Source organism: Dendrobium catenatum, unplaced genomic scaffold (assembly GCF_001605985.2).
Source record: "Dendrobium catenatum unplaced genomic scaffold, ASM160598v2 fragScaff_scaffold_932, whole genome shotgun sequence".
Classification (NCBI taxonomy): Eukaryota; Viridiplantae; Streptophyta; class Magnoliopsida; order Asparagales; family Orchidaceae; genus Dendrobium; species Dendrobium catenatum.
Genome location: NW_021319394.1, coordinates 538,910 through 561,740, shown reverse-complemented (window position 1 = coordinate 561,740; position 22,831 = coordinate 538,910). Strand labels below are relative to the sequence as shown.

The 22,831-nt window shown below is 35.1% G+C and overlaps 2 protein-coding genes across 3 annotated transcripts; one reads left to right on the top strand and one right to left on the bottom strand.

Moving 5' to 3' along the window:
- The first annotated feature begins 2,808 nt into the window (after positions 1 to 2,808).
- Positions 2,809 to 7,301, top strand: LOC110102541 (probable protein phosphatase 2C 34). Its single transcript, XM_020830909.2, has 5 exons — positions 2,809 to 3,344; positions 4,124 to 4,417; positions 5,085 to 5,202; positions 5,441 to 5,664; positions 6,861 to 7,301. Exons 1-5 carry the CDS (start codon positions 3,102 to 3,104, stop codon positions 7,080 to 7,082), a joined length of 1,101 nt encoding a protein of 366 aa, XP_020686568.1. The 5' UTR covers positions 2,809 to 3,101; the 3' UTR covers positions 7,083 to 7,301.
- A 5,836-nt stretch (positions 7,302 to 13,137) lies between these two features.
- Positions 13,138 to 22,603, bottom strand: LOC110102527. Of its 2 annotated transcripts, XM_020830894.2 has the most exons (7): positions 22,093 to 22,603; positions 20,482 to 20,676; positions 20,083 to 20,355; positions 18,526 to 18,628; positions 15,838 to 15,956; positions 14,245 to 14,334; positions 13,138 to 13,880 (listed from the first exon to the last, which is right to left on the bottom strand). In XM_020830894.2, the coding sequence occupies exons 1-7, from the start codon at positions 22,426 to 22,428 to the stop codon at positions 13,218 to 13,220; spliced, it is 1,779 nt and encodes a 592-aa protein (XP_020686553.1). In that variant the 5' UTR covers positions 22,429 to 22,603; the 3' UTR covers positions 13,138 to 13,217. The 2 variants fall into 2 exon arrangements, with proteins under 2 accessions (XP_020686553.1, XP_020686554.1); XM_020830895.2 differs by lacking the exons at positions 20,083 to 20,355; positions 20,482 to 20,676.
- Between the last annotated feature and the right edge of the window lie 228 nt (positions 22,604 to 22,831).

The window sequence follows — 22,831 nt, the reverse complement described above, 5'->3', positions numbered from 1 at the left end:
ACAAAATAAATAAGGTGAATTTTAATTTTTTAAAAGTTTACTCGATATTTCATTAAATTAAATCAAATGCCAACTTTACCAAAAACTCAATTTTATCATAGAAATTTCTGAAAATCTGTAAAAAATTATAATAACGTGCAAAATAAACTTTGAAAACCTTTGAGCATATTCGAATATAATGCTTGCGTAAATGTAATGTGAAAATATTTATATGTCAAAGCCTTTGCTTTATATAAGGAAAATTGCAATATTGTTTTTTTTTTATTACACTTTTTGTCGGCAAACCCGAGATGAAAATCAAGTAGTCATGCAAGTTGCTTTGAATTGATATCAGATGTATCATGTGAAGATTGACCCTTTGGTAGATGGAATCCAGCCTTCTCTTTTGAAGGAAAACAAATCATGTGGGATGCAGCTCTTCTTGGTTGGACAGATTATTACGTGTGGAATTCGGATTTAGAATAATAACTACGTTTTTACTATTCATAATTATAAAATCGTATGATTCTCTGGATCCGGAATTTGCACGTAATAATCTCTCTTGGTTGAGAGTTTGAACTATCAATTATGAAATTTTGAATCTGTGTGCAAGTAATGTCTTAATTTTCTTAGCAATTTTAAGAAAATTTATATAAGACTACTCATTGGTAAAATAAATTAAGATAAATTTTAATATTTTGAATTTATATTAAAATTAATCTTACATGTGATATTTCGAATTGTATTAATTTTAATATAAATTCAAAAAAAAAAAAAATCAATTCATTCTAATAAATTTAGATCAAAATACTATAGTATAACTTTTATTTTTTATTTTTATATCAACTAAAGGTCAAATTAGCCTTCATAGCCATTTGACCGTCTATTTTTTGAAACTTGCATTTTGCATTAATTTAAAAAATAAGAAGTGTGCAATGTGGTACTCACATATAAGAAGACTCATGATTATAATTGATAGAATAAAATTATTTGTTTTTTGTTTACAAATTAAACTAATTCAAAATTAATGAAATAATTGTTATAAAATTTCTCATAAATTAATAATAATTGTTGCCCACTAGAATATACGCGGCGATAGAGTTAGAAAATTTTCGTCTCAGTATTGCATGGATATCTAACATACAAACAGAGGAGAAATAATAACACCAAGATTTTTACGTGGAAAACCCTAGAAAGGGGAAAAACCACGGGGCTATGCCCAGTTGAAATAATTTCACTAGTGCATGTTTAAGGTACAAGAGGTTGACTCATTCTTAAAATTTAGGACAATCATATTACAATGCTTCACTTCCAGATTGAAATCTAATTACAACGTCTGCAGAGTTTTGGCGTCACTTGGAGATCGAGCAGAATTCCATAGTTTGGAAGTCGAGCAAAATTCTGACGTCACTCACGCGTCGAACAAAACTCCGGCGGTGGTCGTGGAGGAGATTTTTCCTTCCAATCATTCACTTCTTCTTCTTGCTTCCTTGGTCCCCCCCTCATGAAAAATGAGAGGTCTATTTATAGATATTATGGAGTGGCATGACTTGTAAATAGGTGAGAGATCAGAGGTAAAAGGGAGTGGTCGGATGGACGGCCGATATTGAATCCCTTGGTCATGTACCGTTTGTTAGACATTTGAAGGTCTTAATCATGTCGGAATTTTGCGATCTTGGGTTCGTTGGATTCGTCTCGTTGAGCCGCTCGATTCGACTATAAGAACATCATATTTAGAAACCGTTTGGTAACTCAAATTGTGGTTTGAACTTTCCAATAACGCTTTCGGTGCTTGATTTGAACTTATTTGGGCTCAGATTGAGTCGATTTTGGTGTCGTTGAGTTCGTATTTCCGAGAAGCTCAGTTTGACTAAAAGTTCGCTGAAATCATAGTTTAGGCAATCCCAAATTTAATTTTTGAAATTTCCAGCTTTATTTTGCCTCGAGATTTATGCCGGATCAAGATAATTTTTAGATGATATATCAATAATAATAATAATAATAATAATAACTTTTGGCATTGGAATTAGTGGCCATTGCATTGGATGAAGGCCAACAAATAGGAGCCCAGTTTATTTCTCTTAGATTAAAGGGAAAAAACAAAGGATGAATGGATTTGGTGGCTTGCCCCTTAATCCTGATTTATTTATGGTAATCGTCGCAGCCTACAACTTGTGCGTTTGAATTTTCAATTCCGAAGGGCGGTTCAGTTGTTGGAATATTTGTTGGATTATTTGAGGAGGACTATCTCTAACATTATTAATTTAGGGTTTAGAACTCAAATCAATCAAAATCACATATATTTGATTCACGTTCTCTAATAAATAATAGTAGACCTGACCTGATCATTTGACCTAGACTTCTTATGGGCAACTTTCTTATTACTTTTTAAAATAATTTTTATACCCACCGTTGCTTAATTTGGTTTGTGTCCGAGTACAGTTGGAAAACTTCTAACCCGTGCTCGATTCCCCTTGAGCGGCAGCGCCTCTTAAGTGAGGCCCAATCAAGTGCAGGGTATGAGGTTTCTATATATATTGGGAAATATATAATGTATATCAGTTTATAATTAATTTTATTATAAATTTTTTTTTTGTTTAAAGATTTATATAATATGTAAATTTCATAAATTTTGTTCCTTAGTCAATAATTTTGAAATTCATCGTGAGGCAATTTTCTCACATTCCCAAAGTACCTTGTCCGTTCCTCTTCTCCGCTGCCCCGTCTCGGGGATCCTGGGGGTTATAATAGTAATTAATCATCTTGTAATCCCCGCTACCGCCTACGGCTTATCTCATTCCGGTAAAACGATAAGAACCCCGATATCGCGATGAATGGATTCGATCGAACATTATGCTTCGTTGGCAACTATGGCTACTACGGCGGACTCCGTCGCGAGCCGCGAGGGAGTAGGTCCAGGCGAAGGAAATCCGATTTGTATGGCGGAGATAGTATTTTTTCTTCACTTCTCAGCCTCATAGTTGCTTCACTCCGAACCAAGTGCTTCTGCTGGCTGCTGGTTCTTCTTCTTCTTGTTCTTTCTCTTTTTCCCCGAGGTGAAGCTGAGATGGAGTGGGTAGATTTGTAGTGTTTGTTTTGGATTGCTTTGAGGAGTTGGAGTAATGAAGCATCTATTTTCGTTGATAAATGGGTGGGCAAAGGGTCTGTATTTGAGCAGAGGGTGGGGGGAGGCGGTGGAGGAGGGAAGAGAAGTGGCGGATGAGCTGTTGATGGAGGCAAGGAGGAATAATATGATACTGAAGAATTCGGGAACGGTTTGTGGAGAAGGATCGAATTGCTTCGCGGCGGCTTGCTCGCAGAGAGGGGAGAAAGGGGTCAATCAGGATTGTTCTATTGTTTGTGAGGTGGTACTCTGTTCTTCCTCGTTAATCTTATAAGGAATTGGGTTCTTTCTGTTTTTTCTAGTCTGGTTCCAAGTTGAGTTTATATTGTTGCTTCTTCACTCTTAATCAGCCGGAAAACGAAGGTATAATTAATTTTTACGTTTTCTTACTAAGATCTGAAACTTCTTTATTCTAAATTTTAATCGATTTAGGAATCGCTGCTTTCATTTTTTGGTTTGTTGCTTTCGCCTCTTGGTTTTATTTGTAGGTGTTTATGTTATTTTGGCGATGAAAGTTTTGCTGGGTAACAGGTTGGAATCTATGTGTTTCACTTGTTGGTGTTTTTATGGTTCCACCACGATGAGGTCTTATTATTGTTTTTTTTTTTAATTTCAGGTGTAAACATTAATCTTCGAATTTAACCAGGAGTTGATTTTTGAAGGTTCCGTATCTTCAGTATAACCTTTAATGGATCGTACAGAACCATTTCCAAATTATAATAACCCGCAAATAATTAAACACATGGCATCAGCATTCTAATGAAATTTAAAATGTAATCTTTTGGGTTTACTCATCTTCTTGGTAAGAAAAGTAGCCCAATTTTGAAAGGCGACCTTGTCAAATATGATTTTTAATTTGCATGAAGTTTCGATTTCGTAAGTTGGTTTTTAGATGTAACATTGTGTGAGCGTTTCAACGATCTGAAAACAATTTACTTTCCTTTTTTACCTGCAAATCTATTATAGATCTTTTCTCATTTCTCTAAAGTATGTTTGTGTAACTGTTTGATTTGACTTCAGGAATTTGGATCCCAAGAAGACATGATATTCTGTGGGATATTTGATGGTCATGGTTCTTGGGGACACTACGTGGCTAGAAAGGTCCGGAAATCCCTTCCTGCTTCTCTGCTATGCAACTGGCAGAAAGCTCTTGCTTTGACCTCCCTTGACGGTAATAGTACAAGCATCTGCCATTCCGAAATATGGAAGGAGTCATTTCTAAGATCTTGTGCAGCCATAGATAAGGAGCTCAAGGAAAATCCCAAGCTAGATTCCTTCAATAGTGGCACCACTGCTCTGTCTATTGTTAAACAGGTTGGGAATAAACTACGTATATGTTTCGGTTTTTAAGTTTATCGCTTTGATTGAAGATGGGTCGTCTTTTGGTTTGCTTATTGAAATTATATAGCTCCTGATATTAACGTTTAATGTTATTGCTATGAGTTTAGTTGGTTCTATGTTTTTATTGATGAATCAGTTATGTATTTAATAGACCTTCCCCCTAAGGGCTTCTCCAGCCAAACTCCAAACGGCTGTAAGGCGTACCTGGTTTGTTCCATTCGAACGGTAAAAAAATTACTAATTGGTGGAAGGTGAACAGTGCGAAATCAATATTGGCGTTGCACTACATATTTGCCCAAGAAACTCGCGAAAGAGGAGAAAGACTGTTACCTTTGTAGAAGGGCTCAAAATGGAATTCGATTGGAGATGAATCATGACATTTTTTACTTTCACGGCATTTTGGAGTGAAAAATAGAATTTTCAGTCGGAGATGCCCTAAAGAAAGAAGGACTTTTATTGAGAAATTTAGAAGTTAAAATAGCTCTTAATAGACTTCCCTTCCTTTTTTTAGAATGCTTTTATGCGGAGTCCTATGCATTGACTAGTGCATTATAAATTTCTCTAAACTGAATTAGAAAATTTTCTCGAAAATATTCTAACAGAATCTGATCAGTATATGTGGGTGTTCATTTTTCCATAGGGCCAACTATTGGTTATAGCTAATGTTGGGGATTCCCGTGCTATTATGGCAACCAGAGCTGATGATGGTCGCTTAGTTCCTGTCCAACTTACCGTTGATTTCAAACCTAATTTACCACGTAAGTTTTCACCTTCACTATATCATCGCGGAAGGTGGTGGCAGTTCTAAATTCTATGTCACTTAAAACAGTTTCAACAAACTGTTATAATCTATTAAACAAAAGTTAGATTTAGGCTTCTTTTTGGACAGCTTTCTCCTTGCTTTCTAAAACGTTATTTTAGAAAGTATTAAGAAAGCTGTCCCAAACAAACACTTAAGGATACTAATGTACTAACGCATCAACACTATGTTTGTAGAGGAAGCTGAACGAATAACTCACTGCAATGGTCGTGTGTTTTGCCTGCGAGATGAACCTGGTGTGCATAGGGTATGGCTACCCAATGTAGAAATGCCTGGGCTAGCAATGTCAAGGGCTTTTGGAGACTATTGCGTCAAAAACTTTGGGGTCATCTCTGTTCCTGAAATCACTCAAAGGCTTATATCTGGAAGAGATCAGTTTATTGTACTTGCTACGGATGGTGTAAGTAATTTATTTTTTTGAAGAACCTTGATTCATATTTGTTATTTGATTCTGCCCAATTTTATTATGGAATTAATGTTATTGGATTTCTCACGGGCAACCATATAAATTTTTATATTAATATTAGTAATTAATCATCATTAAATTGCAATAATGTATTAAAAATTCTCTAAGTTTGCTTAGCGGTATTGTGGTTTTTGTACTTTATATTTAATATTTAATATTTAAATAAATCCGAAAATTACTAAAAATTTTCCAAACCATTGTTCTTCTTCATTAGTATAGAATCAGTCCTAATGTTGTGAATTTTTATTAAATTATCTTCATTTAATTAATTTGAATCGAATTCATAAATTTGGGAATGATTTGGGTAAAACCATAATAGATCTCAACTTTGACCACTTTGATGCAAAGAATTATTGGATTTATATTTATTACAAGGAATAACATATTATTAAGGCTTTGCTTTTTAAAACGGAGTTTTAGTACAAAATTAAAAAATTTTATACTAAAATTCCGTTTTAGAAGCAATAAAAAAACCGTCCCAAACGAAGCCTAAGTTTTTCATTGAACTAAAGAATCAAATTAGGTAAACTTTTGATTATCTTAGTTCAGGGCTTGATTTTTCATATCAAAATAGAGATTCCTACTAAATTTAATTGCATATAGAAATCCTTGCAAAAGGAGCTATCTATATTTTATTTCAACGGAGATTTGGTGATCAACTGAATACATGGAGTGTAATTTTAATAGTAATAGGTCTAGTGAGAGGATTGTAACTTTAGGCGATCAAATCATTAATAAGATTACATGTTTTAAATATTTTGTATTTATTATTCAGAGTGATGGTAAAATAGATGGAGATATTATCAGTAAAATTTAAGTTGAATGGTTGAAGTTGAGGAATGCATCGGACTTGTTGTGTGATAGAAAAGTTACCCTCAAACTTTACATATGTAGCTTAGGCTTAGTTTGGGACGGTTTTTTTACTGCTTCTTGAAGTAGTTTTTTAGTATAAAAATTAAAATTTTTATACTAGAAAACTGCTTCAAGAAGTAATAAAAAAACCGTCTCAAACGAAACCTTAATTTCATTGTTCTTTGTGCATGATTAGAAATCTTTTTGAATGGAATCGCTCAGAAGATTAAAAATTTTCTGAAACATTATAATATTCAGTTTGGATTGTTTTCCGTCAGGTTTGGGATGTAATCTCCAATCAAGAGGCTGTAGATATTGTTTCCTCAACCAAAGATCGAAGAAAATCAGCCCGACGGCTCGTCAAATGTGCAGTTCATGCATGGAAGCGTAAGAGGCCAGCCATCGCACTTGACGACTGCTCTGCAGTATGCCTCTTCTTCCATTCCTCCCATCCTGAGCCTATCTATTCTACCATTCCTCCAAGTTCTAGAAAGGCATAGCAAAGATCAGAGGTACTTCATTCATGTTCTTCTCTGTATGCTTCCTCCTTCATCCTGACATGAATCCTCCCAGTGTTAAATCTTTATCCTGTTGTGATAAAGCAGAGGATTAATGTTCTTTTTTGATGTTCCATAATAATTTTCAATAATTGCTGATAGTTCTATGTAGTGGTTACAGAATCTCCTTTTCCATTTTGCTTAGTGGCTCTTTACAATAAAGTTAGTTGTCAATATCTAATAGAAAATGGTGAATGATTTGGTATAGCCACATAGAAGCCTTTCAACACACAACTCCTAATGATTTGATCTATAAAGAAACGTGGCTATAATTCATGATTCATTGCTTTCCCTAAACCATAGGGAATGGATTGCTACTCAGATAGGCTTTAATTAAAATAACCATTTGCATCAATTTTTTTTGGACTTTTAAGCTTGTTACTCGTGCATACATCACATACGCTTCAAATTTAAAGTCTTTTGATTGATTGCTTAAGCTCGCAACTAACAAATTCAGATGCACCGCATTAAATTGTAACTTCAAACAATAAGTAATTAAAAATATATATATTCTTGGACTTGTAAGCTGATTAAGGCTTCATTTTGAACGGTTTTCTTGCTGCTTTTTAAAACGAATTTTTTTTACAAAAAATTTGATTTTTTTACAAAAAATTTGATTTTTTTACTAGAAAGCTGCTTTAAGAAGCAGTAAAAAAGCCGTCACAAATGAAGCCGAAGTCAAACTCATACATGCATCACATGCGCAAGCTTCAAATTCAAAACTTCTTGATTGATAGCCAAAGTTCTTAATCAACATATCAAAATGAGATGCATTATTAAAATTATATTTACCTCTCCTTATATTTTATTGATATGAAATTTAGATTTTTATGATATTTTAGATTGGACGAATTTTAAAGATTTGAATGATGAAGATGACCATTATAAAATAGAAAAATCAAAATATTATGAAAATAATAAATTTATCCCTGGAAATTTTCAGATATGCCCTTAAATTTTAGAACTCCTTGAGGGTTAGGTAAGGGAGAGCTCATACAATGATTGAGGTGAAGCTCCACAAATATTCAAATGATAAGTGTTGTAGATTCTACAGCATTAAATTTTGAATGACCTTTTGGGCATCCACGTGTAAAATATTAATCACCACTTACAAGATATTATTCGTACGAACACAATTTATGTTTGCAGTGACTTGACGTGTCAGCATAGTCATCGATCAATTATGAGGGCACTATGTGTGTGGGCCCATATCACATATGTTCCTAAAAATTATTAGAGAAGAATCAGAATAAGCCACGTTATTTTTTTTTTGCGCCGCTGTGTATCAGATGACATGACGTATTCTAATTCGTCTCCGGACAATCCGATGCCCGCACATAATAATTTCTACATTAGTCTGGCCTCAATTTATAAATTTGTTGTTAAATTTTGGTTGAGCTTAAAATTATCTATTACAAATCTCATTATGTTAATTTTAAAATTTATTTTAATATTATTTATATTCAAATATTCTTGCATTTTTTTATTGATAAACATTATTTGTTTAGAGCGGTCCCTTTGCATGAGGGGTGTAAACTAGTCGAGCCGAGCTCAAGTCACACGAAACTCGAGTTGACTCATCACTCAAATAAATAGCTCGAGCTGGAGTCAAGCCCAGAGAACGAGTTCGAAATAAACTCGAGCATTCATACTCAAGCTCGAGAGCCCAACTTGATATATAGTCACGGTGGGATTTATTGAAGGCTACTGCAATTGAGTTAAACCTCACGGTTTTTTTCGTTTGGATTCTTTTTTTCTTTTTTAGAATTACGATGTCTCTTACAATTTTCACTTTGTTGTGAGATAGATATAAGCCCTAAACTACTTTATTATTGTTGCCTCATGGAATATTCATGGCAGTAGAGAAATATATAGTTTAACGTCTTAGCATTGTACGAAGATCAAGCACACAAGAAGATAAGAGATAGATAGTAGCATTCATAAGAGACACCTAAGTTTTTACGTAAAAACCCCTGAAAAGGGCGAAAACCATGGGGCTTAGCCCAATTTGAATGAATCCACTAGTATTTGCAGTCGATTACATATGAGGCCCTTCTTAGGGAGAAGGTCTTGACTTGATGTTAAAATGTACGTCATATAGAGCGCATTACATGGTGGAAGTTACAGTAATCAACATAGACATGTTTATTTGGTTGGAAGGGTCATAGTTAGCATGGGACAGGGGTCCGAAAGATTGTAGTTGACCGAGGTCCGAAAGACCGTTGCAAGGTGATAGATGTCGGAAGAACCATAATCGGCAGGAGACAGGGGTCTGAAAGACAATAATAGAAATGAGACCGATGTCAGAAAGACCGTTGTCTGGTGATGGAGGTCAGAAGGACCATAATCGACAGGAGACAGATGTCCAAAAAACCATAATAGAAGGGCGGACTCCAAGAGACAGGGGTTTGAAAGACCATAGTAGAAGGTCGATACTCCAGGAGAACTCTCGGCGTCAAGTGGTGGACCGGTAGAAGTCCGAGTCTCGGGTTCTGGTCTGGTAGAATTCTGAGTTTCAAGTGGCTGTCCGGCAGAAGTCCGGGACCAAGGTGGTGGTCCGACAGAACGCCAGGCGTCAGGTGCTGTCCTGGTGGAGCTCGGGGCCTCAAGTAGTGGTCCGGCGGAAGTCCGGGCCTCAGGTGGTGGCCTGGTGGAGCACAAAGTCTCAAGTGGTGGTCCGGCGGAAGTCCGGGCCTCAAGTGATGGTCTGGCGAAGAAACGATATCAGGCGGTGATCCGGCGGAGGTAAGTGCTTTAAGCGGTGGTTCGACGGAACAATGACGTCAGGCGGTGGTCCGGAGGTGGTGAGGGATTCAAGTGATGGTCTAGCAGAGCAATGACGTCAAGCAGTGGTTCGACGGTGGTCCGACGGAGGTGATGGCCTCAAGTGGTGGTCCAGCAGAGCAACAGTCCGGCGGAGGTGCGGGCCTTAAGTGGTGGTCTGACGGAGCAACGACGCAGACGGTGGTTCGATAAATTTAAGGGCCTCAAGTGGTGGTCCGGCGGAGGAGAGGGACTCTAGTGGTGGTCCGACGGAGCAACGACGTTAGGCGATGGTCCAGCGGAGGTGAGGGCCTCAAGTGGTGGTCCGGCGGAACAACAATGTCAGGCGATGGTCTGGCGGAGGTAAGGGCCTCAAGTGGTGGTCTGGTGGAGCAAAGACATCAGGCGGTGGTTCGAAGGAAGTGAGGGCCTCAAGTGGTGGTCTGGCGGAGCAACGACGTCATGTGGTGGTCCGGCGGAAGTCGACGGTGGTTGAGGAGGAGCTTCTTCTTTCTCTTCCTTTTCTTCCTCCTCTTCTTGACTAGATCCCCTTTTCAAGAGAAACGAGAGGTCTATTTATATATTTCTGGAGTGGCATGGTCCGTAAACAGGTGAGAGATCAAAGGATAAATGGGGAGTGGTTGGATGGACGGCGGATATTGAATCCCTAGATTGTGGACCGTTCGTCAGACATTTGAAGGTCTTAGTGATGTCGGAATTCAACGATCTTAGGCTCGTTGCATTCGTCTTGTCGAGCCGTTCGATTTGACTATAAAGATGTTATGTTTGGAAATCGTTTTATAATCCAAATTGTTGTTTGACCTTTCCAACAGCGCTTCTAACTCTTGATTTGGACCCGTTTGGGCTCGGATTTGGTGTCGTTAGGTTCGTATTCCCGAGACGCTCAGTTTAACTATAAGTTTGCTAAAATAGGAGTTCGGATGGTTCCAATTTTAATTTCGGAAGTTTCCAATTTGATTTTGCCTCGAGATTCATCCCGATCAAGATAAATTTTTGATGATATATCAATTATAATTTTTATTAACATAAATTAATATTAATTAAAATTGACTTTAAACACTCAACTTTAAAATTAAAAATAAACCAAATTTACCTAAGGCCTTTCCTTTATTGTTGAGTGAGATAAATAGTGCCTAAAATCACTGCAAATAGAAAAGTTTCTACCGAAAATCGCGCATTTACTAAAAAAGAAAAAAAAAGAAACTCAAAGTGTAAAAAAAAAAAAAAAAAAAAAAACTCAAAGTGTAAAAACCATAATTGATGAGAAAATATATAACTTTTTAAGTAATAAAATTTTAAAGTAAATTTTACTATTCTCTAAATTTTAAAAGATGATTCTATATAAATTTAGAATCAATTTGAAATAGCTGTATTTTTTTTTATAAAAATGATTATAAAGTTCTCGTTAGAAAAAATATTTTTTGATAAAGTTATTATAAAAAATATCACACGAATTTTATTAAATATCAAAAGCTTTGAAAATTCAGAACTGATCCATAAAGATTCTTAGAATATAAATGAAATCGCATAAATTTGGGAAAAAGAACGCTGAGTAAATGAATTATACATTTTGGTAAAGATATTATTTGATAATTTATTAAGCTTCTTAAAATTTTGAAATCCTTTAAGTGGTTTAAAAACTGTGAAAGTTTTGAGAAATGTTTTCAAAAAAATATGAAAATTCATTTTCCATCGAGAAATCATTTTCTTGAGAAGTGGTAAATAATTTGCATGCATTACTTGTTTTTTTAATTATAGAATTATAAATTCTCATTAATTTTGCTAAGAATATGCAATATTTTCTTTATGCATTTATGTCATTGCACAAAATTATGTTATGTAGGGGGGTGTCAATATTTGATTCGATTCGAAATCCGATCAGAATCCGATCCGAAAAAATTTCAGGTACGGATCAACCTTTTTACCTGACAGGTCGAGTTCGGATTTCGTTTCAAATATGTTTACAAAGTTAAGTCGGGTTCTGAGTTGACCCGAAAACATAAAATAAACCCGATTAAACCGAAATCAACCCAGTCTGCACTCTGCTCCCCGGCAGTTTGCATCGGTCCGACCCGTCCAGTGTCGAGTTTGGGTTTAAGCTTCTGAGTGCTGCGGCGTTAGCCCTAAACCTATTTGGGCTTCCGGCAACCCTCACGCATCGGTCTCGCGTCCGATGTCCCGCAGGACACGCACCCACGCCGTGAGCCTCGCCTAGACGGCCGGACCCGCCCCGGCGCAGCGCGTCTTGTCACACCGGCACTTGCGCCTGTGCCCTACCTGGACCCGCCACCTCACCTGCGCCTCTTGTCGCACCGGCACCCACGGCCGTCAGGCATCAGCCCCGCCCAAACCAACGCCTGCTCGCCTTGTTGCTGCCTTAACCGCTACCTTGCGCCGCCCTGACGCACTCGAGCTGCATGACATTTTTATTTTCACTTTTTTTTTAAGAGTGAAAATAATGTCTTTATTTACAAAAAGAAATATGTTTATAAATTTAAAATTCATATTTATTTCTGATTAAACAAACAATTATCGTAATCTAGACCCTTAAGCTTTTTTTTTTTTAATGGAGTATCCACCCGCTATAACCCCCGAAAGGGCGCTTGGCGGCGTGACTAATCCTCGACTAATCTAGAATAATTACTCACCCCATAAATCTATTGGCCGGCGCTTGATTATGCCCCACTTAAGAGGTGCAACCACTCGAGAGGAAATGAGCACGATTTGAGAGGTTCCCAATCATATTCGCTCACCAACCAAAATAAGCAACGATGAATCATAATGGGTTTGTTACTTGTCCTAAAAAAGCTTAACAAATTTCTAACATCCACAAGTGGGCTTAAATGGCCATTAAAGTAACAGCCCTGCAACTGCAAAGTTTCTCAGATATGTTGTAATTAGGTGCTTATCCTTTTGTAATACTTTATTAAACATACATAACAAATGTGTTAGCCCTTTGGAGAACCTTGTTTAATATGTAGCTGACCAATCATCATCATTTTATAGAATCCTTAACAATATTCACAATCAAAACCTTCAAATAGCTTTTAGGACCCGTTTGGGATGATTACTATTTTTTATAAAAATAATTATAAAATTACAATGGAGAAATAACTTTTTAAAAGCTGCTGTAAAAAATAATATCCTAATACAAAAATATGTTAAAAGCAATAAAAAAAAAAGCCAAATAAAAACTACAGTTGAAATTTGAAAATTAAAACAATAAAAAAATTATCTCAAATAAACCTTAATTTACAAAAGAATGACATAAATTTACAATTTTTTTACATCTTCTCAGGTGCTTTCCTTCTTTTTGAGGTTCTCAATCATCAGCTCAATCATCTTCTTATATACAGGCATATAATGGTCCTTAATCATATTTGGTGATAAGCGAATTTTACCATATAAATGTCTTGGAGTTTCGTACATGCTAATATTCGATTCATCAACAACAATCTTACCAGAATTCGCATCCAATACTTGTTCTGCTACTAAATGCCTAATTCTACCAGGAGGAAAGAAGTGGATCTCCTCTGCTGAAACTGGCTGTTTGCTCCCGATATTTCCATAAACAGATTTTTCTTCGTCTATTCTATCTTCTGAAGCTGAAGCACCAGAAGCTTCTTGTTGCCTCTGAAGCTCCTTTCCAAGCTCAAGCCATAATTCTCTTTCAATCATTTCTTCTTCAGTAGCAGCAACAAAAATTTTGTCCGGCTGCATCGAAGCATCTTCCTCGGTTCCATTGCAGTAGTACTGATTACTACAGGAACCAGTGTGATCAATTTGTTCAGCAAAAATTTCATCAAGATTTTGTTTGATCACTGAGGAATCCATATCCTTTATTGGCAAGTTTCTACCTTGGTGGTCAATCTTCTCTTCATGGCAAGAGAGAATGCCTAGACAATCCATGCACCTAGCAAATGTCAGGACAGCTTGCTGTGCATTTCTGAGAAGGTTCTGGAAGGTTAAACAGGACATGAAATCTCTCATTTGATGAGATAGATCATAGAGATCAATAATAACCAAGCATTGACTTGTGTATTGTTAGATAATGGTCCTCAATTTAAGTTGTTTCTTGTATGGCTTGTATAGTCAATAGTGTAGCTTTTGGTGTTGCTATTTTGTGTTTATAAATAGGAGCTTTAGGCTGTAATAGGATGGTTAAGAAATAGAAATCTGATTTAGTGCTCTCCCTCTCCCCTTTCCTCTCCCTCCTCTCCCAAGAAGCTCATGTAGGAAGGGTTTCTTCCTCTCAAGCAAGATCTAGCATGTATAAAACATAAAGCATCAAAGCTGCAAAGAGGATTGCAAGTGGTCATACCTGGCTTTTACTGGATATTGTTTGAGCACATGAAGTAAATGGTTGATGCATTTGATCACGTAGGTCATTTAGCCAAGAGGAAGCTGCCACCTGATCGGGTAAAATATTAAAACATGCGATCAGATCGTAAAATTAGATCAAGAACTTGAAGAGTTTCATTGAATATTATAATAGATTTGATTCTCAAAATGTTGAATATACTAAAGCAAAATTAGTAGGACATGGGCAATCATTTTGGGGAATTGTTCCTGCTAAATCTAAGTTGATTGATATGAAACATAAGCTTCACGAGTAGTATTTGTTTAAATTGGTGATTAAGAATCAATTGATTATAATTTAGGGAATATAAACAAAGTGATTTTAAAGTGTTTGAATGCCATGCAGAGTTCATAGGTCGTGTGATTGAATATTATTTGCCTCTATACTATTATGTTATTATTATTTATTTTATTAAGGGACTTAGGTGATCAATTAAGGATGTATTAAGATGCAACATTCCAAAGATATTACCTAGGAATTTATATAGATTTTTTAATATTGGTGAATATTATAATCATTCTATTAGAACTATTAAATCTATAATTAATGCCCTTTAAAGATAAATCAATATTACTTCCTCTAAAACCCATCAAACTCACAACAATACAAAGATCATGCATGATTGAATATAATCTTATTAATAAAATTATAGTTTAGGAATTTCCTATTGAGCATGTTTTAGATATAGTAGATGATGATAGTTACAGTATAAATCTTCATCTAATGTTACAGAATTGGAATCTAAACCTACAATAGGACATGTTTGTGATCAAAATTTATAATTGACAAAAGTGCTAAGTTTTGAAATTGAAATAGAAACTGAGCATGGATCATATATGAACATGAACTTCCAATAGAAATTGAGTCTACTACTTGATTTGATATCATACCTACTGTAATTGGTGAACCAATTAAGCAAATTGAAAATATTACCCTTGATTAAATTTCTAATGAGAAAAGGGCAAAAAAGATCCCTCAACTCTTTGCGAGGGATTAAAATGGTCTCCAACTCTTTTGAGAGACCAAATTCGTCTCTCAACTCTCTAAAATGGGACATTTTTATTCTGATATTTAATGTTGGAGTTAATTGTGTTAAATGTAAGTATATTTTGGTCATTTTTTAATTAAGCATTTATAAATATAATTTTCAAATAATTATAAATTTTCTAAAAGAATTTATTAAATATTTTTTTAATAAAAAATTAATAATAATGTTAGTTTTAATTTTTAAGCATGCTGAGGATTTGCAAGACCACCACTAATTGTACAAAGGACATTTGGGAGAGGAAATATGAGATGATAATTAATAAAGCAACAATTGGTCATGATTGATAATTTATAATAAGCATACCTCTTGAAGTGGGTTTGAACTTTCTAATCATGAAATCAATTAATCAGAAATCATGCTGCATTCATGATTCTTTTTTAATTTCAGTCTCAAATTTATAAATTGACATTTATCTGAGTCATGCATGAGGTCTTCCTCCTAATTACCCATGCATATCATTGAAACGTGAAAAATTCAATGTAGAGATTCACATATTCGTAGTTCACCTCAAGTCGGAGGTTGTCAGCGGAAACAAGTGAAAACGTTGGCACCATATCAGAACCATTAATGATAGTGGTGATGAAGTTCTGTCCAGATTCCGCAAGGTCCCATGTCATGCATGCAGCTGCCAAACACTAAGCAATGTTAACTTCTCTTCAGAATCAAAAGATTTTCTGCGAAATCATTACAATGCAAGCAAACAAGGAAGTTTAGTATGTTAGGCTGCAAACAAATGGAGTAATTCGTACTATTTTTTTCATGATAAAGCATGCCCAGTACCTAATTCAAGTAGCAAACTGAACCCAACTACACCGGACTGGCAATCCCTTATCCTAAACCAGCTCGAGTGACACACAAAGCCTTCCCACAATCACGTTAATCACCCGGCTGGCGCGGTCTCTGTTTCCATCAAGCGTGAAAATCTCACATCACCCAACCACCTCTGATGCGAGTTAATGAGGCGATAGCTATGACATCGAACCTCTCCCCATTTTCTTCACCCGAGCCACCAAAACTCCCCATGCTCTCTCTCTCTCTCTCTCTTACTATAAGCCGACAATAAAAAACCTACTCCCTCGCTGCAAGCCATCTCCCTCTTCTTCTTCTTCCTCAACCAAGAGAAATTGAAAACAAGTCCTCTCTCCTTGTCTGCCTCTTTGAATGAGAGGTGACAACAAATCTTCCTCTTCTTCCCAAAATCAATCCTCTTCTTTCTTGTCTTATGTTCTTTTTAAACTCAAAATATAATTTCATCTTTTTAGTCCAATTAATCTAAAAATGAGATTAAATATTTTAGTATTACCTACTCTTAAGATGAGATTAAATTAGTTTAGGTTTTATTTAGGCAGTTAAAATATTTTTTGTGTTGGGAAATATATTTGGAGAAATAACGATTCAGTACACAAGGATGGGTCAAATCATTACAATGATTATTTAAGGTCGATTATTTAGGTTTTATTTTTATTGACTAACACTTGGTTTTTAATGCCTTTCTTTGTGTATTGATAATTGATTGAAAGTTTATATTTATGAGCAATAAAATAAATTTAATATTACATGAATTCATTTTATATTTATTTAATTTGAATAATTACTATAATTTTTTTAAAGATATAATATTATAATATTATGTCCAATGTGTGTCCATATCCTACTTTTTTAATAATAGGTGTATCCTGTCCATGTCCATGTCCCTATGTTTATGTTGATGCATCATATATTGACGCTAAGTATACCCACACTTTTCAACATATTTGAAGAATCTATTAAACTAGGATCATAGAAATTGTTTGAAGACATATGGAGCTTTTCAGAGTATATGTTGGCATTTTTATTGACATCTTTGATTTTCCAGTCCATATGAGATCTCTATGTATACTTTCTACTCAGGCTTTGTTTGTTTGAGCTTTTTTTTGCCTTCTCCGTTTCCTAAAATGGAGGAAATTTTTTTTTGTGTTGTTTGGTTCGTCAAATCACGTTCCCAATAACTCCTTTTTCTCATTTTTCTGAAGTTTTGAGAATGCTTTTTAAATGTGCTTCTCCGTTAGAAAACTCCATTTTCTGCACTAATGTTTTTTAAAACTGTGTTTTACAAAAGCACAAAAAAAACAAACGAAGCCTCAATGTCCCTATTATAAAAGGCATTACTAATTTCAAGGAGATGTAGAAGCCAATCCAAATTTATCCTAAGAGAGAGCAAAACTCAAATTGTACTAAGTTTGTAACAGGTGAGAAAACTTTTTGATAGTCAATATCATAAAATTAAGTGTAACATTTTGCAACAAGTTAAACTTTAAATTTATCCATGCTTTGATCTAATTTATACTTGACTTTTAATGATCCATTTGCAACGATTTTTTTTTTCCTAGTGAAATTAAGATACTTACCATGTATCATTCTTTCTAAGGCCTGAATTTCTTCCATTATAGCTTTCTTCCACTTCGGGGTCCTGAGGCTTCATGAACATTATTTGATATTTGTATTTTATCAACCGAAGTGATTAAAGCACGAAATCGAGGAGAAAGCCCATTATAAACCATACAACTATAAATTGGATGTTTGGTACATGACCTCACTACCTTTCTTAAGATAATAGGACTATAGAGATTGTTAACATCATTAATTAATTTATTCTCACTATTTTGGTCCTTGAACCAAGTTTGAGTTCTTGTTGTGCTAGAGATATATTGGTTAATCCTCTTCTTTGTTTTCTCTTTTTCCTCTTAGCATAGAAACGAAGCTCAATCACAATAAGTTAGGTGTATTGATGACGTGATGATGGATTTTGAGGTTCTAGTGAGGATTCAATATGTTGAATATATTAATAAGTTGATGAAGGAGTTTACAGTATTGGCGAGGCCTCAATAAGTTGAAACTTGAAAGTAAAGCAATGCAAAATGTTATTTATACATGGGCTTGATTAGAAATGATAGTGAATGATCAAATAAGTTCAATACTTAGAATTCTTGTTCTTAAATTTCCTTCCCCTAAATTCTTGTTCTTAACTTTTGGATCACTTTGGGGGTGTGCATAGCAATTAATCTGCAATGGAATGCTTGAAATAGCACTTCATCAAGAAGTATGCTCATTAAGATATGGTGGAGACAAAAGTCCTGGATAAATGCAAGTATTTACATTCACATATATGAAAATAATCTTGCAAAAATTTGTGTTTGAATTCGGATGATACATACCTGGAGCAAATGCAATACAGGTGGCCGAAGCAAAATCTTTGTGTTCATGAAGAATGTAGGTTAATATTGCAGCAATGCCAGCGCCTAAAGAATTGCCCACAATCTGGTGATATCAAAACGAGGGTTAATACATAATATTAGCCATTATCCTGTAACAAAATACTATAAACACAGAAATCAGTAACTCATTGATGCTCCGAAGAGATTATTGCACAACATAGAGTGATTGAATCATAAAAATGCTTCATCTTCGGTTCAAGTTAATGCTTGACTGATTGTTTAAGAATCAACACATCTTCAGCAAAGAAATGAAAGCACCATTTCAAGTTACAGTTTGACTTTATGAAACCAGGATGTAGAAAAACTGTTGGAGGCCGCTGGGACTTTTGGATTAAAAATCAATAGCCTTTTTTGTCCTATCAAAAATCGAGGTCAAAATTCAATGAAACATAGACCATCTCATAAACTCCAAGAATATTCTGAAATTGATAGCCTTTAATAGTCATGTGTATTAACTAAACATTGGATAATCAATAACCCTAAGCCTCACAAACACACTTAATAACTTGGAAAAGACCAAAACAGAAACTTCTCTTCTTTCCTCTTGATCATTATCCCTAATCAGAACATTATTACTTTAAGCATGGTTTTACACAACCAAGTTTAATGGCATCCATCGGTGTTGCATATTTTGCTAATTTTAGTAATACTATGCAAATTTCTCTAGCTCATTATAACTTAATATAGCTTTTCCATCATAAGACACTATCAAAGTTTGATCAGTTCATAATGGTGCCAATAACCAATAAGTTCATAGGATTACACATCGGTAAACTAGCTTGGAGTCCTTTTACCATGGGTTTTTCAGTTTATATTTGTCATCAGAGATTGTTTATCTTTTTCATCTAGCATTTTTTCTTAGCATATAAAAACCAAGGAGCCAACTTATCCAAGGGGTCTCAAATCACATCCGACACATATTACATTCATGAACGCTATATGTACCACATGGGATATCCTAAAAATGATATCAGATGTTTAGTAGCTTTAAAAAAAGCTTTTAGATACCACATTCATATATTATACTGAATTGAGCATTTTTAGACGACAGATGGATGCATTTCAAATACAGAAAAATTACTATCCCATATACTGAATACTATTACAGAGCAAGTACTAGTCACCTTTATTATTTATGTTCTTGCAAACTATGTGCGCTCATATGAAGTAAATATTGTACAACAATGCATTGTTTTTGTAATTGTGACTGACCATAAGAGTATGCATATTTAATTACATTTTTACATGGTGCTCATATCAGTAGAAGCAAGCATGCAATAAACAGAATTTTAGTATCGTGATAGTGCTCTTTTCGAATTATAAATGCAGATAGGAATGAGACATTAGTCATTAGGTCAAGGTTACAAATCGGAAGAAATACAAGAAATCTTCAGCGGGAGATTGCTCAGATTATTCTTCTTCTGATGAAATTTCGGGTAAAAAAGCTTCAGGGACATTGATGATGCAGTTATTCAACTTATACATAGAGCCCTCTACCTTGAATTTGTAGGCAGGATATTGTTCAACTGCTTTAAGGATATAAGGAGTTGCACATTTTGCAATCCAATGGGCAGCAGAAACCATCCCATAATGTGCATATCCCGATACCACTTTAGTAATGCCAAATTCGTCCAAAATTGAATGGTGAAAAGGAACCACCAAACCAATTGCAGCAGTCAATGTATCCTTGATACTATGCAACCCCCGAACAATAAGGAGAATGCATTTTGAACTTTTATCACGTAAAATGGTAAAAGCAGGCTTTAGTAGCTGCAGAAATTACCAAGAAATTATGCGTTATCGATCATTTAATTTGGTAAACTCAGTCAAAGAAGCAAAGCTAAAAATAGTGATTGAAAAGAATACAACCAAGTGATATTCTTAATATTTACGCACCCCCGCTTTATGCTTTCGAAAGAGAATATCCTCCGGACAATAGTTAGAGCATTTTAAAAAGACTGAGAAAGGTTTCTTTGAAAAGACTATGCAAAGATCCAACAACCTTGACAGATAGATCAACTCGTCCATAAGTTCTGGTCCTTCTAATTTGATATAATTGCTTCCGCCAAATACACTTGCTACTTGTAAGCCCTGAAAGGCATGCAATCATTGTAATGATCATTTAAGTTAGACGTGTATGGAATGATGTCAGTCAATTATCAAAAGCTAAATAATTACTGATCACTTTCTCAATGCAACATACAAACTAAAAAAGGATTAAAAAAATACTACAATTATCTATTATTTGCACTTGACAATGGTTTAGAACCTCATTATGCATTACATAATATAGTCGCTTGTTTTTAAAACCATGCAAAAATGATAGCATTTTCACAACTTTATTTTATCAAATTTTGAGGATTTATACAATATAATCAAACAGATGATATTAAAAATTTTCTATTTGACTAGTACATTTATTTCAATTTCATTTCTTAAAACCTGAGAATTCTTCTGTAAGGGACTCTAATCATTAATGAACATTTACCGATTGATAAATGGTTTAAATAATTAAAATTTTGAATTTTTGTCCCTGTAATACTATATAAGAATCTTCATATATTAATTTTCGCACAACAAACTGAAAGATAAAACTATGATGCCGCTTCTGCAAAACAATGCTGTGACGTCTACCTTTTTTCTGCAACTTCTTCGATTTTAGTGTTAAAACTTATTATGTTAAAAGTTTATCTAATTTTTAGGATACTATACCATTAGCAGTAGCGGCAGCTTTACCTTAACTATCCAGGGTTCTGTTTATGACTCCTTCGCATTAATTGCTGCAAAAGAAATTTATTGAAATGTAATTATTCAATAAGGATGTCCTATCCATTTTTGGCAGCTGTATTTAATAAAGAAAATTGAAGAACATAAAATGAAATTCAGATAAATCTGTAAATTTATAGTGATTTAGAACCTCTGGCTATAGGTTTTCATTTTTATTATTTTTTTTTTTTTGGGGGGGGGAATATAGGTTTTCATTCACTTCATTCATTTCCTAAAAATCTGATTCCTCGCATCCAAACAGAGCTTTTATTTCTCCTATCATACATCGTACAATTTGCATGGTTCACGTCGTCTCCAACCTTACCCGATTGCACTGGTAAGGCTTGTTATATAATATGATAGATGTTCTTCCTTCAAAATAATGGATTTTTTTATGAGAAGCGGTTCTTGTTATAATTCATATATGCATTCTTAATTCTTATAAACATTACCTAATGGATAACAGAACTATCTTTTCCCATCTAAGGTGCAGAGTTAAACGCCAATGTACAATGATCAAATCTAAGCAGTAAATGACTAAAACCCCAACAAAAACAACAAAATCCAAAGGGTTTCGATCCAATTTTAACATTTCCCGATCCAAAACAAGCAAAAGTTTTCATCTAGCATAATAAAAATCCAACAAATCATCATCATCAAACCATCATAACAATGACAGGGAACCATGTCAGCAAGTCAACAAGAACTAGTCCCAGTAGCTCTTAATTTAAATCCACCTACCTGCTTTCTCATATGAATCCTGATGCCAAAAGCTAAATCTCCAATCGGCCACCTCCCAAGGGTTTCCGAGTAAGTGAACCGGATCGTCTCCGCTACTGTCGCCACAGCCTCCTGCCAAGTCGAAGGTGGCTCCGCCGGTCGCCAAGACAATCTCCTTTCCATCTCCGCCTCTCTCGACCTCTGTTCTCTGCTGCGGCTACCAGCAGAAGAGATCCCCTTCTCATCCCCATCTTCCTCCCGCTTCACCATGCAAGGCCGGTTCAGCACGATACAGAGCAGCATGGCCACTCCGGCGGCGGTCGCCGTCGACGCCACCGCCAATGTCGTCGTCACCATCAGGGTTCAATTCAAAACCCTAGATTGGAGGAGATGGCAAGTGATGCATTGATGAGGTTTCAGATCGAACTGCGCCCGCCGCCCAGCGGGGGAAATTTTGTGGGGAGACGGAGACAGGCAGACAGCGCTAACAAATTCGAGTTTTTTAACTACAAGCCAATATTCGTGCTATTTTCTCCTTAGCAACTTCCGATAATGGTACTTCTATAAATAACATGAAAATTGCAAAACAATTTGTGGAATCGCATGTGTGGATTGATTTAATTCAATAATTTTTATATAAATATTATAAATTTAATATAATATTATTACACTGTGATTTGCCAGGATTAATAAAACTAATCATTGGTTTTTATAATTTGTCACAAACATAAAGCTAACTCAATCAATATATTCATTGCTA

Excerpts from the sequence above, each read along its gene's own strand:
- LOC110102527 (XM_020830894.2), bottom strand. The coding sequence starts at position 22,428 with ATGGTGACGACGACATTGGCGGTGGCGTCGACGGCGACCGCCGCCGGA. Across the intron at positions 18,629-20,082 it reads ATCCTGCCTACAAATTCAAG|ATTGTGGGCAATTCTTTAGG; the intron begins GTAGAGGGCTCT and ends TGATATCACCAG. Across the intron at positions 15,957-18,525 it reads CTGTATTGCATTTGCTCCAG|CTGCATGCATGACATGGGAC; the intron begins GTATGTATCATC and ends AGTGTTTGGCAG.
- LOC110102541 (XM_020830909.2), top strand. The coding sequence starts at position 3,102 with ATGAAGCATCTATTTTCGTTGATAAATGGGTGGGCAAAGGGTCTGTAT. Across the intron at positions 3,345-4,123 it reads ATTGTTCTATTGTTTGTGAG|GAATTTGGATCCCAAGAAGA; the intron begins GTGGTACTCTGT and ends ATTTGACTTCAG. Across the intron at positions 4,418-5,084 it reads CTCTGTCTATTGTTAAACAG|GGCCAACTATTGGTTATAGC; the intron begins GTTGGGAATAAA and ends ATTTTTCCATAG.